Source organism: Camelus dromedarius, chromosome 19 (assembly GCF_036321535.1).
Source record: "Camelus dromedarius isolate mCamDro1 chromosome 19, mCamDro1.pat, whole genome shotgun sequence".
Taxonomy (NCBI): domain Eukaryota; kingdom Metazoa; phylum Chordata; class Mammalia; order Artiodactyla; family Camelidae; genus Camelus; species Camelus dromedarius.
The window spans coordinates 31,720,952-31,739,225 of NC_087454.1; the positions used below are offsets into that span (position 1 = coordinate 31,720,952).

The 18,274-nt window shown below is 36.4% G+C and overlaps 1 protein-coding gene across 2 annotated transcripts in view; it reads left to right on the plus strand.

Moving 5' to 3' along the window:
- Positions 1-18,274, plus strand: part of CD2AP (CD2 associated protein) — a 91,053-nt gene that overhangs the window by 46,910 nt on the left and 25,869 nt on the right. For both annotated transcript variants that reach the window (XM_031434571.2, XM_031434572.2), the window contains 6 exons: positions 6,125-6,312; positions 8,465-8,543; positions 8,937-9,031; positions 12,739-12,843; positions 14,332-14,368; positions 15,713-15,775. In XM_031434571.2, the coding sequence (XP_031290431.2) occupies positions 6,125-6,312; positions 8,465-8,543; positions 8,937-9,031; positions 12,739-12,843; positions 14,332-14,368; positions 15,713-15,775 (567 nt within the window). The remainder of the gene's footprint in view (positions 1-6,124; positions 6,313-8,464; positions 8,544-8,936; positions 9,032-12,738; positions 12,844-14,331; positions 14,369-15,712; positions 15,776-18,274) is intronic.

Below are 18,274 nucleotides of genomic sequence, written 5' to 3' on the forward strand. Positions count from 1 at the left end.
TTTTCCATAGTGGCTGCACCAAACTACATTCCCACCAGCAGTGTAGGAGGGTTCCCCTTTCTCCACAGCCTCTCCAGCATTTGTCATTTGTGGATTTTTGAATGACCGCCATTCTGACTGGTGTGAGGTGATACCTCATTGTAGTTTTGATTTGCATTTCTCTTGCTGAATACTTTTGCCCAGAATGTTCTTTGAGATACCCTTAACGGCTTTCAGTTTGATTTTAGGATTCTGCTCAGAAGTCACCTTTTCAGTGAGGCATTTCTTAACAGCTCTGTATAAAACAGCAAAAAGCTTCTGTCTCCCATTCTTTAATTCCCTTTCTTCTTTGATCTTTCTTTGATACATTTGTTACAATTTCTTACTTATTTCTTATTGTCTGTCTACTCCCACATTAGAATATATGTTTTGTTTTGTTCACTGCTGCATACCCAGTTTCTAGAATAGTATTGGTGTTTCTCAGTGGATGAGTGAATGAATGGTGTTCTTTGGTGTACAGAGAACTTTTCAGTACTATGTTAAGTCCTCATAATTTTTGTAGTTAGGGTCACCCCCCCACCTTTGAAGGTGAAGAAATTGTAACTCTGAGCTTATTTAACCACCGAGTAGTAAATCACAATCGGAATTCTCTTCTTCTGACCTTTTTACTCTACTGTTTTATTTAACATGGAGGGGGGCGTGGATATTAGGTAATTCTCACTATTTCAGCCCATGTGTTTGCATGTTGTCTTCTTCTAATTTTTCTTTACTCATGCCTATAGAGCTGTCTTTTCATGTGCTTTCCTCCCTGTGAGAATTATGAGTGGTGATAATGTGGTTTTGGTGGCACTTCCCATAGAATCAGTGCATTCCTAAATCTGAAATTTAAAAGTTGAAGCGAGTAAAGGGAAATTCTAAATATAAATGCTACTATTTTGTTAGTTCAATATTCATGTATTTGCTCATTCAGTATATTCAGTGCTTATTCTTGAGCAAATTGTGCCCGTGTCTGGGGATATAGTGAAGGGCAACATAGTCATGATTATTCCCCATATTTGAAGCATTTCGTCTGTGGAGAAAGAAAAGATGTGATTTTAATTCCACATGAGAAGTATTTGTGCCGGAAAATTCAGGGCGCAATAGATGAGTGGAGAGGTAGCTGAGACTCGGCAGGATTATAAGGGAATGCGCCCTGTAGGAAGTAACAGGGTGCGATCTCCGTGGGCGGGAGATCCTCAGGCAGGTTTCTGCAGAGGGTAAAGAAAGAGCATACCAACTTCAGGATCCTGAAAGAGATTCAATCCAGAGGGACTGTAGGTGTGTAGTTGGATATGGTGAGTTTTGAGGCTGGAGAAATTATTGGGTCAGGCTTAAGAAGGCATTGCAGAACTGGTAATCGAGTCACAGAGAAGCCGTAGAGGGGAGTGAAATGATCAGATTACTGTTTAGTACAGTGGTTTGGTTGCAGTGTCAAGAGTGGATTAGAGGAGAGTAAGGAGGTTACAAGACCAGTTGAGAATGTTTTGATAATTTAGGTAGAAACAGTGTAAACTAGAGGAGTGGGCAGGGGAGTGGAGAAACGTGGGTAGCACTCCTGTGCGAAAAACTTGGTATAAAGATCTGCACCTTGTGATGATGGGAGATGGGGACTGACTGAGGAAGAAGAGTCAAGGCTACCAGATTTTGGGCTCAATTAGCTGGGTAGATGGAGGTGTTCTGTGTAGGGAGGGGATACATTTTGGGAGAAGAGGATGAATTCACTTTGGAGATGCTGACCTTGAGTTCTGTAGGAGTGCGAGAGCATCCAGGAGGAGTTATTTGTTAGTCAGTTGTGTATATGAGCCTCAAACCTTAAAAACATTTTTGGGGGGTGGATATCCAGGAGTGGGGCCTGACAGTATGTTGGGTGGTGCAAGAAACCATGGAATTAGGTGAGGTTATCTAGGGAGAATGTTTAGAGTGGAAAAAGAAAAGAGCCTAAGACAGAATCCTGTGTAGCAACTTTATGGTATGAGCCGAGGTAGAGTAACTAAAAAGAAGACCAAGGAGGCACAGAGGGAGCCAGCAGGAAGCTGTGATGTGTGGTCGGCGGGGAGGGCATGGACAGTAGTGTCACACGCTGCTGCGTGGTTAAGCAAGGTAAGAAACAAAATGTAACCCTGATTTAGAGTTGACGAAACCATTAATGACCAAGACAAGAGCGGTAAAGAGAAGTGGCTGGGGCAGAAGCTGAGTTCAGGAGAAAGCCGAGTTCAGTGGAGAGAGTAAGTGTGAAGCAATGCAGCAGTTGAGGACAGCACAGACTCCAGAATGTTTTCCTTCTTTTTTTTTTTTTTTCTAAAGAAGGGAAAGTCTTGATCGTTTTCAGATGCTAATGGCAGAGGACAAGTGAAGAGGGAGAAGCTGAAGGTGCAAGTTCAGAAGAATGGTATTGATTAGCAGAACAGGATTTACCCAGAAGGTGGGAGGAAATGAGATTTACGGAATAGATATCAGATTAATCTCAATTTATTGGAGATACCTCAGAGTTAGTCCCTGGAAGCTGTGGGCAAGATGGTCTTTTAATTTCTTCTGTAAGAAAGGGGAGATGTGAAGAATGAGGTGCAAAGCGAAGAGGTCAGAATTTTGAGGAGACTAATTGAGTCATGTTAGGCGCCTGAAACTAATACAGTGTTACATGTCATTATACCACCCGCCCCCCCCCCAAAAAAAAAAGAAAAGAAGAGGAGACACTGGAGCCCACTCTCCCTCCACATGCACACACTGAGGAAAGGCCATGTGAGGACACAGTGAGAATGCAGCTACCTGCAGGCTAGGATGAGCCATCTCACCAGAACCCAGCCATGCTGGCACTCCCATCTTGGGTTGCCTGCATCCAAAGCTGAGAAAATAAATGTTGTTTAATCAAAAAAAGAAAAAAAATGTGAAAAAGAAAAAAGGGACAGAGGTCAAATGGGTAAATAGGAAAAAAAATAGCAAGATTATGGATTTAAGCATAACCACATCAGTGATTCTGTTAACATTAAATGAACTAAAAACTCCAAAGGCCAATTGAATGATAATATGCTGTCCACTAAAAACTCACTTTAAATATTAAGACATAGGTTAAAAGAAGAATGAAAAAGGATATTCTCGGCAGAGTGTAAGAAGTTTAGAACGATTACATTAGTATCAGAGTACACGTCAGGAAAAGAAACATTGCCAGAGATATAAAGGGAACATTTCATAATGATGAAGTCCATTCATAAAAATTACTTAACAGTGTTAAGTATGCATAACCCAATACCAGAGGGTCAAAATCCATGAGATGGAACTGCCAGAACTGAAAGAAACAGACAAATCCACAAGCAGAACCAAACATGCTTCTCTCAAGAATCGATAAAGTTAGTGAACAAAAATATCAGTCAATTTTTCAAAGACTTGAATTGAATAATAACAACTCAGTTGACCTTATTGACCCTATACAATCGTTAACCCAGCAACAGAATGCACATTCTTTTGAAGAGTACGTGGAATATTTGCCAGATAGACCCTATGCTTGGGCACCAAGCAAGTCTCAGTGAATTTAAAAGATTTGAAGTCATACAGAGTAGGTTTTATGACCACAGTGGAATTGTTTTAGTATCAGAAAGAGATTGAGGAAATCCTCAAATATTTGGAAATTGAACAACAGTAAATAACCTTTGAATAAAAGAAGAAGTCATTGAGGGAAATTCGAATGAATTTTGAAATGAATAAAAAGGAAACACACCATATCCAAATTTGTGAGATACAGGTTAAAGTAGTACCTGTACATAAATTTATAGCTTTAAATGCTTATACTAGAAAAGACAGTACAAACTCAGTCATCTAAATTTTTATCTTAAACTAGTAAAAGAAGAGCAAATCAAACCTGAAATAATTAGAAGGAAGGAAATACGCAAAAAACTATGAAACTAAAAACAAACCAGTAGTCTAGAAAGTCAGCACGTTCAAGGGTGGAGTGTTTCATAAAGATAAAATATTGATAAACTCTGACAAGACTGATCAAAGGAAAAGAGAAATATTACTGATAATCAGCCATGAATGAAAGTATCACTACAGATCATACAGAGAAAGGATAGTAAGGAAATGTGCTTATAAATTTGACAGCTTAGATGAGAGGTACAAATTCCTTGGAAAGTGTAACTTACCAAAACATAGAAGAAATAGAAACTGAATAGTTTCTGAAAATTCATTATCAAAATTTTTACACAAAGAACATTCCCTATGTGGTTGCACTAGTGAATTCTGCCAGGCATTTAATCTTCCACAGGTTCTTTAAGATTTCTTAGGTCTGTATGACTTTGATATCAAAATCTGATGAAGTCATTAAAAAAAGGAACTACAGACCTTTATCTCAGGAACATAAACACAGAAATCCTGAACAGAGTATTAGCACATCAAATCTAGCAAAATATGTAAAGGTTAACACATTATGATTAATGGGGTTTATCCTATGCATTAAAAAGTTAGTGTAATCGAACATTAAAAAGTTTATAAAGGAGAAAAACCGAATGGTCATCTCAGTAGATGCAGAAAGAATTTTACATCCTCAACACTTACTTATGATAAAAACTCTCCATAATAGCGACAGAAGGGAACTTTCTAAATTGGATAAAATTTATCTATAAAGAACCAGCTAACATTCTTAATGGTAGATAAATAGTGATGTATCTGTAGGATGGAATACCAATCAGCGGTAAAAGGGAGTGAAGTATGGATGCAGGGAACAGTGTGGATGAATCTTACACATATTATACTTAGCAGAAGAAGCAGACACAAGGGACTTCTGTGTTGTGTGTTTAATTTATTTAAACTCTTGAAAAGGACATATCTGTACTGACAGAATGAAGGTCAGAAGTTCCTTGAGATTTGAGTATAGGAAGGATTGACCGAGATAGTGTGTAAGTGTCCTCTCTGCGGTAACAGAGATATTCTGTATCTTGATTATTGTGGTTACATGGTGCATAGGGGCACATTTGTCAAAAATTACTGTAATGTCCATTTAAAGTGGATTCACTTTATTGTATGTAAACATTCTCTGAATGAAATTGATTTAAAAATATATCACCAGAAATATATGTGGTTTAAGCTTATGTTGAAAGTAGTTAGGGTAGGTGACTGTACTTGTTAGCATTACATTTCTTTAGTTCATAGAAGTTGTTTCTACTGACTACTTCTCAGATAGTTTTAAATGTGTGATTAGAGGCTTTTGTTGTTTGAATCGTTATGTTAAAATGTTTAAGACTGGTTTTGGGGGTTAACTAGAATTCCATGCAAATGTTGACTTTGTTACTTTCTACGTGTATGGACTTGGGAAAGGTCTTAACAACTCTTTGTCTGTTTTGCTTATTTTGAAAATGAGGAGTAATAGTGTTTAATGTTAAGCCTGTGGGTGATTATGTAAATTAGATATAGTTCATGTACAGGGCTTAACAAGTAGCTGGCACAGATTAAACTCTGAATAAATAGTAACTACCATTTTTATGATTGCCCCGGTTGTTCTTAACTGTTAAACTTCAACAGACTCCTTAATTCAATGAACTGAAATCATGTGTTTTTTTCTATGCCTCAACCCTCATTCTGAGTTGTTTCCAGAATTTTCTTGGATGATTTTCTCTGGAACTTTTTTCTTAGATTATAAATTACTTCATCCCCAAGTTAAAATGATAAGTCTTGAGCTGTTGATTTTTTAAAATAAAAATTTGCTAATATTACCAGTTTTTATATTCAGAAACTCTAATTTTGATCAGTTTGGATCATACAACCTTTTTAAATGATTAACTTTATCTCTTTAATGTTTCTGTTTTACATCATATCATCTTTGTTCAAGAGCTGTAAATTTTGATATGCTCTTCTTAAGGATCTGGTATACTGTGATTTCTTGGCTTTCTGATGACCAATTTACTAATTAGAAATACTTTAAATTGTTTTAAACAACATTGCAAAAAAAAAATCCAGTATAAAGTACTTCTTACTCTTTGGGATATTTTGGTACTCAACTATTTTATTATTTTTATTCTACCATTTTTTATTAGGTATAGAGTATAAACGCTATGAAACGGGAATTTCAAGGTTTTTGTGATTTTAAGTGTCATTCTTTAAAAACAAACTCTTCTTTCAGAAACCTTTTTGACTGGGTCTACCTCACCTTCACCCTCTCCGGGAAATGGGAATGAAGCTGCACCTGGATCAGTCACCCAGCCAAAGAAAATCCGAGGAGTTGGATTTGGAGATATTTTTAAGGAAGGCTCAGTGAAACTTAGAACAAGAACATCCAGTAGTGAAACAGAAGAGAAGAAACCGGAAAAGGTAGGCGTGATGAGCTTTCCTTAGACGAACGCCATGCATTCTCTCATTAAGCACTTTTTAAAATGTAAAAGTGAGTTTGCAGCTCTGTAACCTTTTCTTTTCTGAGATTGCCAGTAATAGATTATGAGATTATGAATGAGAAGACTGTCTTCACATTTAAGTGACTTACTTTGACGTTTGATCCTTTATAAAATTGCATTTTCTTTTTGGTAAATTTAACACAAACTCTTCTTAGTGGAAACTTCAGAGTTATCATTGTGTAAAAACAGAAAAGGCAAGTTATTTTTTTTTTCCTTTTAAAAAAGCTAAAATTATATGTTTTTTTCTTTTAATTTGAAGTAGACCTGAAATGGGCCATTTTAAAATAGGTTCACAGTGAGATGTTCAGTTGAGTAGTCCCTACTTCTGGCCCTCTGATTGTTGGTAGTGGTGAAATCTATGAATTGATAGCCCTAAATGTATGAAGAACTTTATTTTCCACTAGCATGTCACTGGCGTTGTGAAGTAAGTGAAAATGAACGTATCATAAATTATAAGGTCTAATAAGAGATTTTAAAATAAACCCTTAAGTTTTTATGTTCTGAGGGAAGTAGCTACAATCTTTAGAACATTTATTTCAAGTCTCTTGTTCCTGGGGTTACTGCCTTGGAGATAAGATTGAGATTATTTCAGATGGGAGGCCTCTCCCTTGATTTTTAGAGCACCGTTTCTCTGGTATCTCTCATTTGTATGTCTTTATTTAACTCTTAAAATTTTAAGATATTTTAGTGTTTACTTGCCTTTCTTAGTTACATTTCACTTAAACTGTTTTGATTGGTGAATTATATTCTAAAATTTTCTCCTAAAATGGTTAGTTTCAACTTTTTTTCCCCCCAGTTTGTTACATATTTTCTCATGTAATAATAATTTGGGTTCAGGAAACAGAACTTGTGCTTTCCATCCTGCTGCCTTCTAGCTCTGTGATTGTCTGGCATTAGGATTATGGGCCTAATTAATTCTTGGTTTTAAAGGAAGCAGGCTAGAATTCTTGTTTTTGGAATGGTGCTGTGTAGTCATGTAGCAGCTAGGCATGTTTAGAATCAGTGTCTGCATTAAGAGGGACATAAGGCAGATGATCTGGGGTCCCTTTATATCTCTAAAGCTCATGATTATCCTGAATAACTTTATTTGATTAACAATCACACCGGTAACCTCTCATTTGCCATTTTTAATGTCCACTAAAGAGTTGTTGTTAGTGAGTTTAGTCTCAGGGTTACCCCGTATGGTGGCCTTGCAAGGCTTGTTTGATCACTGACCTAGGAATTGGTAAAGTTGGGGCACATTTGCTATGTTTGTAGGTGACACCAGATTGGAAGATATGATGGTTAAATTAAAGTGAGTATCTTAAAAGATAAAAACAGAACACACAGTAAGTTAACAGGATGTTCAGATTTTTAACTAATGAAATCTAAGGTCAAATGTAGTGTTACTTCTGCAGAGAGGGCTCCAGGAAATACTAGTACAAGGAGGACTTACTGTAGGCAGTTACAGTGGACAATTGCCTACTAGACCCTATAGTTACAAGAATTGTGACATCACCTAAATGTTTTCATTCCAATAGCAGCAATGAAGTAGAAAGACTTTCTTTTCGTCTCTGTCTCGTTGTAAGAAAGTTTAGTGCTGTCTAAGAGTCAGACTTTCTAGGTTCAAATCTGGGCTCCGTTACTAAATTTCTTTGTATTGTGGGCAGGTGGCTTAACAGCATCCTAACCTGTAACAAGAGAGAAGGCTAGTGCCTACTTTATGCGGTTGTTCTGAGGATTAAGTTATAATGTGTGGAAAGTACTTACTATTAGGTCAGAGATTGGTATGTAGTACATTTTCAAATACTATTATTATTTATTTTAGAAGTTCTAAAATAAATCACAGAATTACGGATATCAGAGTATGTTTATTATCTTGAAGATAGAGAGTTTTAAAAACTGGAAGTTCTGGGCTATCATTTAAGTAGCTTCTCAGATATTTATCTTTTCCATGGCAGGGTGTTCAGTCACATTACTAACCTGGCTGTATGCTCCATAGGGAGAGCTAGGTAACTGTTAGTGGAAATTTTGTTGAACATTATTAGCTTTATTCTAACTTAACATAGTTGATGCCATCCTTTCTGTTCTAGCCCTTAATCACACAGTCACTGGGACCCAAAACTCAGAGTATGGAGACAACAAAAATAGACACTGAAGGTAAATTTAAAGGTAAGTTTTTGAATGAAATTTTCATACTAGGAGTGAAGCATGCTTAAATGTATTACTAGATTGTTTTTTGAAGACATTTGTTACATTACACTGCTTCATCAGAGAATTAAATCCATGATGTGAGCACCATGAGGTCAAGGATCTTTGTATGCTTTGTCCACTCATGTATCTACTACAGTTAGAACTGTAACTAGAATGTAGTAGGCATGTGGTAACTAGTTGAATGAGTGATTAATGAAATTGTTGCTTAATTCAACATGTAGTATTGGCCAAATTATTAGTCATCTCTGAAAGCTTCTAGTGTACGTTTCTTTAGACAAAATAGAGGCTTGGTAAGTATTTGCTGAAAGAGCGAACTTGTATAAGCCCCATTATTTACATTCTTTATTTTAGCTAAGGAGTATTGTAGAACGTTATTTGCCTATGAAGGTACTAACGAAGATGAACTCACTTTCAAAGAGGGAGAGATAATCCATTTGCTAAGTAAGGTAAGATACTTCTCAGTTTCTCAGTGAATCACTTCTTTTATTCATAGAAATATTCTCCAGTAGTCTTACTAGACTGTAAGCTCCAGAAGACTGGGACTTTGTCTTGTTTATTTCTGTGACCTGAGAACCTGGCACATAGTAAATGATCAGAAATGTTGTTTTGAGCAAACTTCTATTGTCTATCTTTGTTATAATTGATCGGTTTTGGAAATTATTTTTACCATCATGTTGTGTTTTTTCTCTAACCCCCATGTTTCTGTTCTCATTTCCTATTTTACCTTATACCATTTTTTTCCCATCTAATGTTCATTGCATTGTTTGTGATTAAAAAAGAAGAAAAATAGGGGAACAATGAATGTCCATTGATATGTAAGCGGTTATGAAATGTTATACTGTGGAAAATGTGCAGCTATTTCAAAGAATTGAGGTAGTTTTATAACTTGAATTAAGAAAAAAAAGAACCTTAATTAATTGGGGTGTGGGCAGAATCCTATAGTAACTATTTGTAATATAGAAATATTATAAATACTTGTTTTTGCTATAACCCTTTAAAGTAATTTCAGAAATTTCTTCCATTGTTTTAAATTGCCTTAACAGATTGTTCAGTGTGTAATTTAAAATACTTTTTTTTTAATTGAAGTATAGTTGACCTACAACACTATGTTAGTTCCAGGTGCACAGCATAGTGATTGGATATTTCCATACACTGTTATTTCTAGTTACCACTGATGTTCTAGTTATCATCTGTCACCATACACAGTTTTTACAATATTATTGACTATATTTCCCATGTTATGTATTTGATCCCTGTGACTCATTTATTTTGTAACTTGAAATTTGTACCTCTTAATTTCCCTTACCTCTTTCACGCATTCCCCCACCCCTTCCCCCTCTGGCGACCACCAAGTTCTTTGTGAGTCTGTTTCTGTTCTGTTATGTTTGTTCATTTCTTTGGTTTTTTAGATTCCACATGTAAGTGAGATTTTATGATATTTGTCTTTGTCTGTCTGACTTATTTCACTAGCATAATACCATTGAGGTTCATGCATGTTGTCACAAGGCAAGATTTTATTCATTTTTTTGGCAGAGTAATATTCCATCACACACATATACACACACACACACACACACACACACACACACACACACATCTTCTTTATTCATCTACAGATAGACACTTTAGGTTGCTTACGTATCTGGGCTATTGTTAGAAATTCTGCAGTGAACATAGGGGTGCATATATCTTTTCAAATTGGTGTTTTTGGTTTTGGAAAAATACCAAGAAGTGGAATTGCTGGATTATATATGATAGTTCTATTCTTTTTTTTTTTGCAGAGTCTCCATACTGTTTTCCATAGCAGCTGTACCAGTTTACATTCCTACCAAGAGTGCACGAGGGTTCCCTTTTCTCCACATCCTTGCCAATCCTTGTTGTTTGTTGTCTTTTTAGGTAGTCATTCTGAATGGTATGAGGTGTTACCTCATTGTGGTTTTGATTTGCATTTCCCTAATGATTAGTGCTGTTGGACATCTATTCATGGGTCTGTTGGCCATCTGTATGTCTCCTTGGGGAAAATGTCTGTTCAGATCCTCTGCTCACTATTTAATTGGGTTGTTTGTTTTTTGATACTGAGTTGTATGAGTTCTTTGTGTATTTTGATTATTAACCCCTTATGGGGTATGTTGTTTATAAATATCTTCTCCTATTCGTCAGGCTGCCTTCTGATTTTGTTGATGGCTTCCTTCACTGTGCAAAACCTTCTTAGTTTGATGTAGTCCCATTTGTTTATTTTTGCTTTCATTTCCTTTTGGGTAGGAGATCTATCCAAAAAAAATACTGCCAAGACCAGTGTCAAAGAGCATACTGCCTATGTTTTCTTCTAAGAGTTTTATGGTTTCCGGCCTCACATGTAAGTCTTTAATTCATTTTTGAGTTTATTTTTGTAGATGATGTGAGAAAGTCCAGTTTGATTCTTCTGCATGTAGTTGTCTAGTTTTCCCAACACCATTTATTGAAGAGACTGTCTTTTCCCCATTGTGCATATTCTTGCCTTTGTTGTAGATTCGCTGGCCATACAAGTGTAAGTCTATTCCCGGGCTCTCTGTTCTGTTCCGTTAATCTGTGTATGTGTTTTTTGCCGGTGCCATAGTGTTTTGATTACTCCAGCTTTATAGTATAGTTCAGAATCAGGGAGCGTGCTACCTGCAGCATTGTTCTTCTTTCTCAAGAAGAGAAACTTTGTTTGTTTTGACTATTTAAGGTCTTTTGTGTTTCCATGCAAATTTTGTAATTTTTTATTCTAGTTCTGTCAAAAAATGTCATTGGTATTTGTTAGGGATTGCATCGAATCTGTAGATTGCCTCAGGGATTATGGTCATTTTAACAATATTAATTCTTCCACAAAGATTGCTGCAGGGCCTGGGGGATCCCAGTGCTGGGGCCAGCCCATTGGTGGGCAAGACTGGCACCCAGAGTACTGGTTGCAGGCCTGGAGAGTGGGGTGGGGCTGATGCTAGCCCACTGGTGGGTGGGGCTGGGGCCCTGTGCAGGCTGGCTGCTTAGCTTTGGGGGTGCTGAGACTGGTATTAACCGGCTGATGGATGTGTACGCCCTCAGTGCTAATAGGCTAGAGAGAGGACTCCAAAATAGCATTTGCCACCACCAGCGTTCTCATGGTATAATAGACACAAATGTCTGCTGCCAGCTTCCAAGACCCCAAGGGAGTCCTGGTTGCCTCTTGCCTCTCCGGTAGGCTCTCCCGAGATCAACAGGTGGGTCTGACCCAGGCTCTTTTCAAATTACTGCCGCTGTCCTGGGTCTTGGAGTGTGTGGGATTTTGTGTCTGTTATTCTTTAAAAGCGGAGTCTCTGTTTCCTACCGCTGTCCAGCTCTGGTGCAGCCAGCCTGCGCAGGGACCCAGCCCCACCCCGGGCAGCAACCCCGGGCTGCAGACCCTGGCGTGGGCGCTGACCTCTTGCTCGTTCGGGAAAGCCTCTGCAGTGGTGGTCGTCCTGCCATTTGTGTATCGCCTCCCCAGGGGTGGGGGTCTTGACTAGACTGTGTGTGCTGCGCCAGCCCATCTCCCTGGGGCTTCTTCTTTATGTCTTTAATTGTGGAAAATCTTTTCTGCTAGTCATTCTCATTGGTGGCTGCTGTATTGTAAATAGCTGTAACTTTGGAGCCCAGGGTTTGCCTTCTCTGCCATCCTGACCAGTCCCCCCAGTGTATGTTAATTTTTCATATACATGCAGGTAGGACTGATAACACCTAATTTCTCATGGAAGGGTGTGTGGTGTTTGGAAGGAATTGTAGAAGATTCTGTTAATTTCTAAAGCAAATGAATAATGTGAGTAGTTTTTGGTATATTATGTGTTGAAAAGAATGTTAAGATATAGTTTGGAAATTTATGTTCTCTCTCTGCTTTCCTCTTCCACTTCCTTTCCTTTTTTCCTTTCTCCTCTGCCCCTGAGAAGTTCTTATCCTTGTAAACTGAATTTTTAAATTATTTGACTTACTAAAAATTGAAACTTACTACTTCTTGAAGTATTATGTGGGAATATTTTTTAGGAGGACCTCACATCCTGTGGAAGTTTTTTTATTTTTCCTTGTAAAAATAATGGAACTCAGTATTTTCATATTTTGTTGCTAACTTTTTTCTTATTTAAAGATAACCCCTATTTTAATTATTCTTCATCTTACATTTTAGGAGACTGGGGAACCTGGCTGGTGGAAGGGTGAACTTAATGGTAAAGAAGGAGTATTTCCAGACAATTTTGCTGTTCAGATAAATGAACTGGATAAGGACTTTCCTGTAAGCTTTTCTTGTTCACTGCTGATAATAATTTTAAAAAAGCCCAAAAAACCTCTTGCCAGTATTGCTTAAAAAAACAAGTTTTTTTGCATAGTTACTGAATAATTTTTTGAGGGGTTTTCAGATTTATATAATCAGATGAAAGTTGTTTGGATTGTGGTAAAGCAAACCAGTATATCAGTTTTGTGCTTTGTTTCTGTTTTTCTTCTACTCTCACTAAAAAGTAACCTTAAATTTTATTATTTTATTATAGTTAAAAGAAAAAAGGGTGATCATACTGTTATAAACAAATTAATAGTCAGTTGTAAGAAATTGTACTATTATTTAATTTTGTTGAAAAATTTTGTTTTAAGGTACTATTGATCTTACTGCTATTCTGTCACTGCATTTTTGGGAGGGCGAGGAGAAGGCTTTACCTCCTGACAGTATTTAACGTGTCTGTCTCACCTCTCACAGTTAATAAAGTGAGACTGAACTGTTCATCAGTGATCTTTTGCTTTTCTACAGCTTGATTTTTTTTTTTTGCCTGTGGAGGGATGAATCTGATTAAGTTTTTAAATTAGAGGGAAAGAGAATTTTACAGAAAACAGAGACACCACAGCAAGACAGTCTGCCATATTTGATTTAAGCCAATGCAGAAATCTCTAACCTTTGCAGTCTTTCGTTTAGAATAACTTACTAGAGGATAATGTGTGAAGGCTTACGCTGTCTGAGACCCTTCCGTTCTAGATTTCACTCAGTATTGATTCAGCAACGTTCAGTGTGCTTTATTTTTATACTCGTTTTAATGAACTTTTTTTTTTTTTTTGCTTTTATTAGGTATTTATGCAGTACTGATTATCAGTTATTTTTAATTTGGAAAAACCAAATTCACATACTTAGAAATGTGTCTCAAGTTTTTTAAGGCATTAAATTAAGGCTGAAATGAATGAATGCTTATAAACCCGAGAGAATTTTAATAAATTGAGGAAAAACAGACCTTTGCTTTTAATCTTCTCTTTGAGAGTTCTGAAGAGTGAAAGTTAAATATATTTATTAGCTACTCCATCATTTTCTTTTTAAACACAGTCTCTCTCCCTTTCCCTGCTACCTTCCTCTCTCCCCTACAACAACAACAAAAAACCCTCAGCTATTAAAGAGGGGTAAAATGGTGCATAGGAATCTTTAAATAGGGGAGGCAGAACAGAACATTTTTGCTCATCATTAAGATTTTTTTAAGTTTATCTAACTCACTGATAATTTTTGAAATATTTGAATTTTGATCAAGAAGGTGTTTGTTCTAATAGAATACATGTTTTGTCTCTGTTCTTTTGTGGGGTTGTTTGGATCTTATCATTTTATAATTTTTATTTTATCATTTTATAATTTTTGTCAGGGATGGGATGAGAAGAGATGTTTACATAATTTAAGATTATTTACAATCAGAATTTAATTATAAATATTTAATATGTAAATGTTTTACTGTTTTCATTATTATTATTTTAATAGAAACCAAAGAAACCACCACCACCTGCTAAGGGTCCAGGTATGTAAGAGACAGATTTTTCAGTTTGCTATTTTTCATATTTTAAGTTCTAAAATAGTGAAACTGGGTCTTCTATAAACCATTTATTTTCTTTAAGCAAGAATCAAATATTATGGTGCTATGTATCAATTTTTTAAAATATATGAAAATTGAGTGTTCATATATATTAATATTGTCAGTATTTTTTTAAAGTACAAACTATAAAATAGGAATCTTAGAAAATAACTTGGATATTTCTGTTATATCACATTTCGGGTTAAGAAAATTGACTTAAGCTTAAATCTGTATAGAAAACAATATATTTACCTAGCTAGGAAGTCATTCTACCTTTTGAGATGCACTCCATTTTTTAATGTCTCAAACAAATACTGATTATTTATATGCTCTTCCTTTAGAGAGTGTGATAAGGCTTAAGCAAAGAGAAGAGTTTTGTTATTTCTTTTTAAACAGTTGAATAAACGATGGTATACCTAGAAGAGTTTTCCAGAAGTTTTTGTAATCTCTCTTGCTTCTTCCTTCCTTTCTTCCTTCCTTTCTTCCTTTCTGCCTTCCTTTCTTCCTTTCTTTCTTCCTTTCTTCATTCCTTCTTCCTTTCTTCCTTCCTTTCTTCCTTCCTTCCTTCTTCCTTTCTTCCTTGCTTCCTTCCTTCCTCCTTCCTTCCTTCCTTCCTTCCTTCACTGAAGTATAGTCAGTTATAGTGTGTCAGTTTTCAGGTATCTTTGTCTATTTGTCTATTTCTGTAAGTTCTAGCCCCCAATTTCTGATTTTTAAATGTGTGGTCAAATTTTTTTTTTCTTTGAAAGATTTGCACTTTTTTGGAATAATGCAGGTTCTTCCTTCCTCCATAGTTTCAGGTTTGTATTTGCTAACCTTATCCCAGAGCAAGGAAAGCGTAAGTTAAAAGTAGTTCTTATAGAAGTTGGTATTGGAAACTTCTGTTCTAAACCACTAGTCATACTGAGCTTTTAAAATTAATTTAAATTAAAAAGTTAATTTCATAGTTGGAGTAGCAACATTTAGTCTCAATAGTGAGTATTGGACCACACAAAAACAGAATATATCCATCATCACAGAATGTTCTGCTGGATATTGTAGAGGATGTGAACGCCTTCGTTTGATAAAGAAGGAACTGAGACCACAGAGCCATCACTTACTCAAGATGACAGTGGCAGGTGTAGGGTTCATTATTGAGCCTAGTGATTCTGGTGTATTGTTCATTCTGTTAAACCATGTTTTCATCTGATGTTATTTTTTAAACCTTTGCTTTTTAGTAGTATGATTATCTTTGTGCTCTAAAGCTATTTTTTTTTTAAAGACTTTATTAACTTGGTTTTTTTTCCTCAGCTCCAAAGGCTGAGCTGATAGGTACAGAGAAGAAGTATTTTTCTATAAAGCCTGAAGAAAAAGGTGAGGCGAATTCTTCCACTTTCAGAAGAATAATTATTCGTTTCATTGTTTCATTGTCATTATAAGGAAAAACTGTCTCCACACTGAGTCATTTACTCTGATTTTAACAAATGTTCAGTATTTCCTTTGAAATGCTTATGGTTTTCTCAGCGGGAGTAGTTTGTCAGGATCAATAGAAAATAAAGACTTTACTCAAACTGATACCAGTTTACACTCGTGAAAAAGTTAAATCATCACCTCAGTAAGGATGTAGTATTTAATCATGGTTATTTCAAATATTGTGTAAGAAAACGAAGTATTAAACGGTTATACTTTTGTCATTTTTTGTAGTGTTCCAGTTGAAATACATTTTTTTCTTAGGTATAAGAGTGAATTCTTGCTTAAAACACGGAAGTGATTTATTATGTATTATTTAATTTTCACTGCATGTATTTGTCATGCAAACTTGGAAAGACATTCCAAGATACCATACGTGTTTTGTTTAAAAGCGTTATTTGTTTTGTTATTGTTAACACCTCCTTATCCTTATACAGAAAGATCTTCAGTGGTTGTATCTAGTAGATGAGGTTATATATATTTGCAAAAACTTGAATACTGTTTCAGAATGCTTTTATTTTTACTGCCAGTGTTCTCTCTACTGCCTGTCTTTAAGGTCTCTTGCTTAAAGTGTTAACTGTAGTCTCTTAACTGATTTCTCTCATTCTAGTCACTTGTCTGGCTTCTATTTCACATTGTTGCCAGATTCTTTTTTTTTTTTTTAATAGACTTTTTAAGAAAAGTTTCAGATTCACAGCAAAATTGAGCAGAAAGTACAGAGTTCCCATGTTCTCCTTGCCCTCACACATGGACAGCCTCCCCTGCTATCAGCATCCTGCACCATGTGGTACATTTGTTACAATCAGTGCACCTCCACTGACACATCATTATCACCGAAAGTCTACAGTTTCCATTAGGATTCACGCCTGGCATTGTACATTTTATGAGTTTGGACAAATGTGTAATTTGACAAGTGTATAATTGTCATATCATACAGAACAGTCTGACCTCCCTAAATGCTCTGCAGTTTAATCCCTCTGTTCCCCCCACCCCTGACAGCCCCTCATCTTTTTATTTTCTCCGTAGTTCTGCTTTTTTTCAGAATGTCATATAGCCATGTGTAGCTTTTTCACATTGGCTTCTTTCACTTTGTACTATACATTTAAGGTTTCTCTGTGTCTTCATGGCTTGATAATAGCTCATTTGTTTTTAGTGTTGATTAATATTCCACTGTCTGGCTGTACCGGGGTTTATTTATCCATTTACCTACTGAAGGACATTTTGGTTGCTTCCAGGCTTTGGCAGTTATGAATAAGGCTGCTATAAACCTTGTGCAGGTTTTTCTTGTGCACATAAGTTTTCAGTTCACTTGGGTAAATACCAAAGAATGTAATTGCTTATTCATATGGTAAGAGTATGTTTAGTTTTGTAAGAAACTGGCAAATTGTCTTCCAAAATGTCTGTACCATTTTGCATTCCTACCAACAAGGAGTGAAAGCTCTTGCTGCTTCACATCCTGGTCAGCATTTGATGTTGTCACGAACTGATTTCAAGTTACATTTTTGGTATCTTCTTCTACTTTTTTCATTCACTAGATGTAGTAACCACATTCTTGACCCTGAATGTCATACACTTTCATAGTTTTATCTCTTGATCTGTGTTCAGCATGGAAAGTTTTTTTATACCTCCCCGTTTTACATTTTATGTCTCCCCGTTTTACTTTGGAGCACAAGTTTTTGTCCTCTTTGGGGGAAGATTTTCTTGGATATACCTGTCAGTAACTCACTTCATTCTTGGTGCCCCGTCCCATCCTTGATATGAAATATGCTTGATAGAAAGGAAGGAGCTGATGTTTATTTTGGAATGCTAGGTGGAGAGGCATAGGTGTGTAGGAGGGAATAAAACAAAAGCTCTGGTGGGCCTATAATAAATCACTTCAGTGGTAACCTTATGTACACATCCTCCCCCAGGGCCCCAGTCACATCCATATGTGTCATTGGCTGCTGAAGCCCAGCCTGGTTGCACATTTTTAATAGTAGAGGCAGTGAGTCTGTGCTTGCTTTTTCTTGAGGAGCATTTCTTTTGAGTTTCTATTACTGCAGTTGTAGAAGTCAAGATCTGCCTTCTTATGTTTCAGTTCATTCATAAGCAGAACATAACCAGATATTAACCCCCTCCAAGTAGGAGTAAGTACTAATGCATTGATGGCAGGCTGGTTTACTCATGAGCAGAATGGGAGGGGTCAGTTGTGCTGGTGGATATTCCTCCTCGAGGTTTTCTTGCCTCTGCGTTTGTCACAGATTTTAGCCTGGCGTTAAAGGTCAGCAGGTTACTGTTGCTGGAAAGCTGTAGTCACATGCTAGGAATTCACTACTGATACATGAGACTACAGAGATTTTGAGGGTACAGTTGATTGATTTCTCTTGAGTTTCAACCCCAGTGAATTGAATTGTGACTCTTACC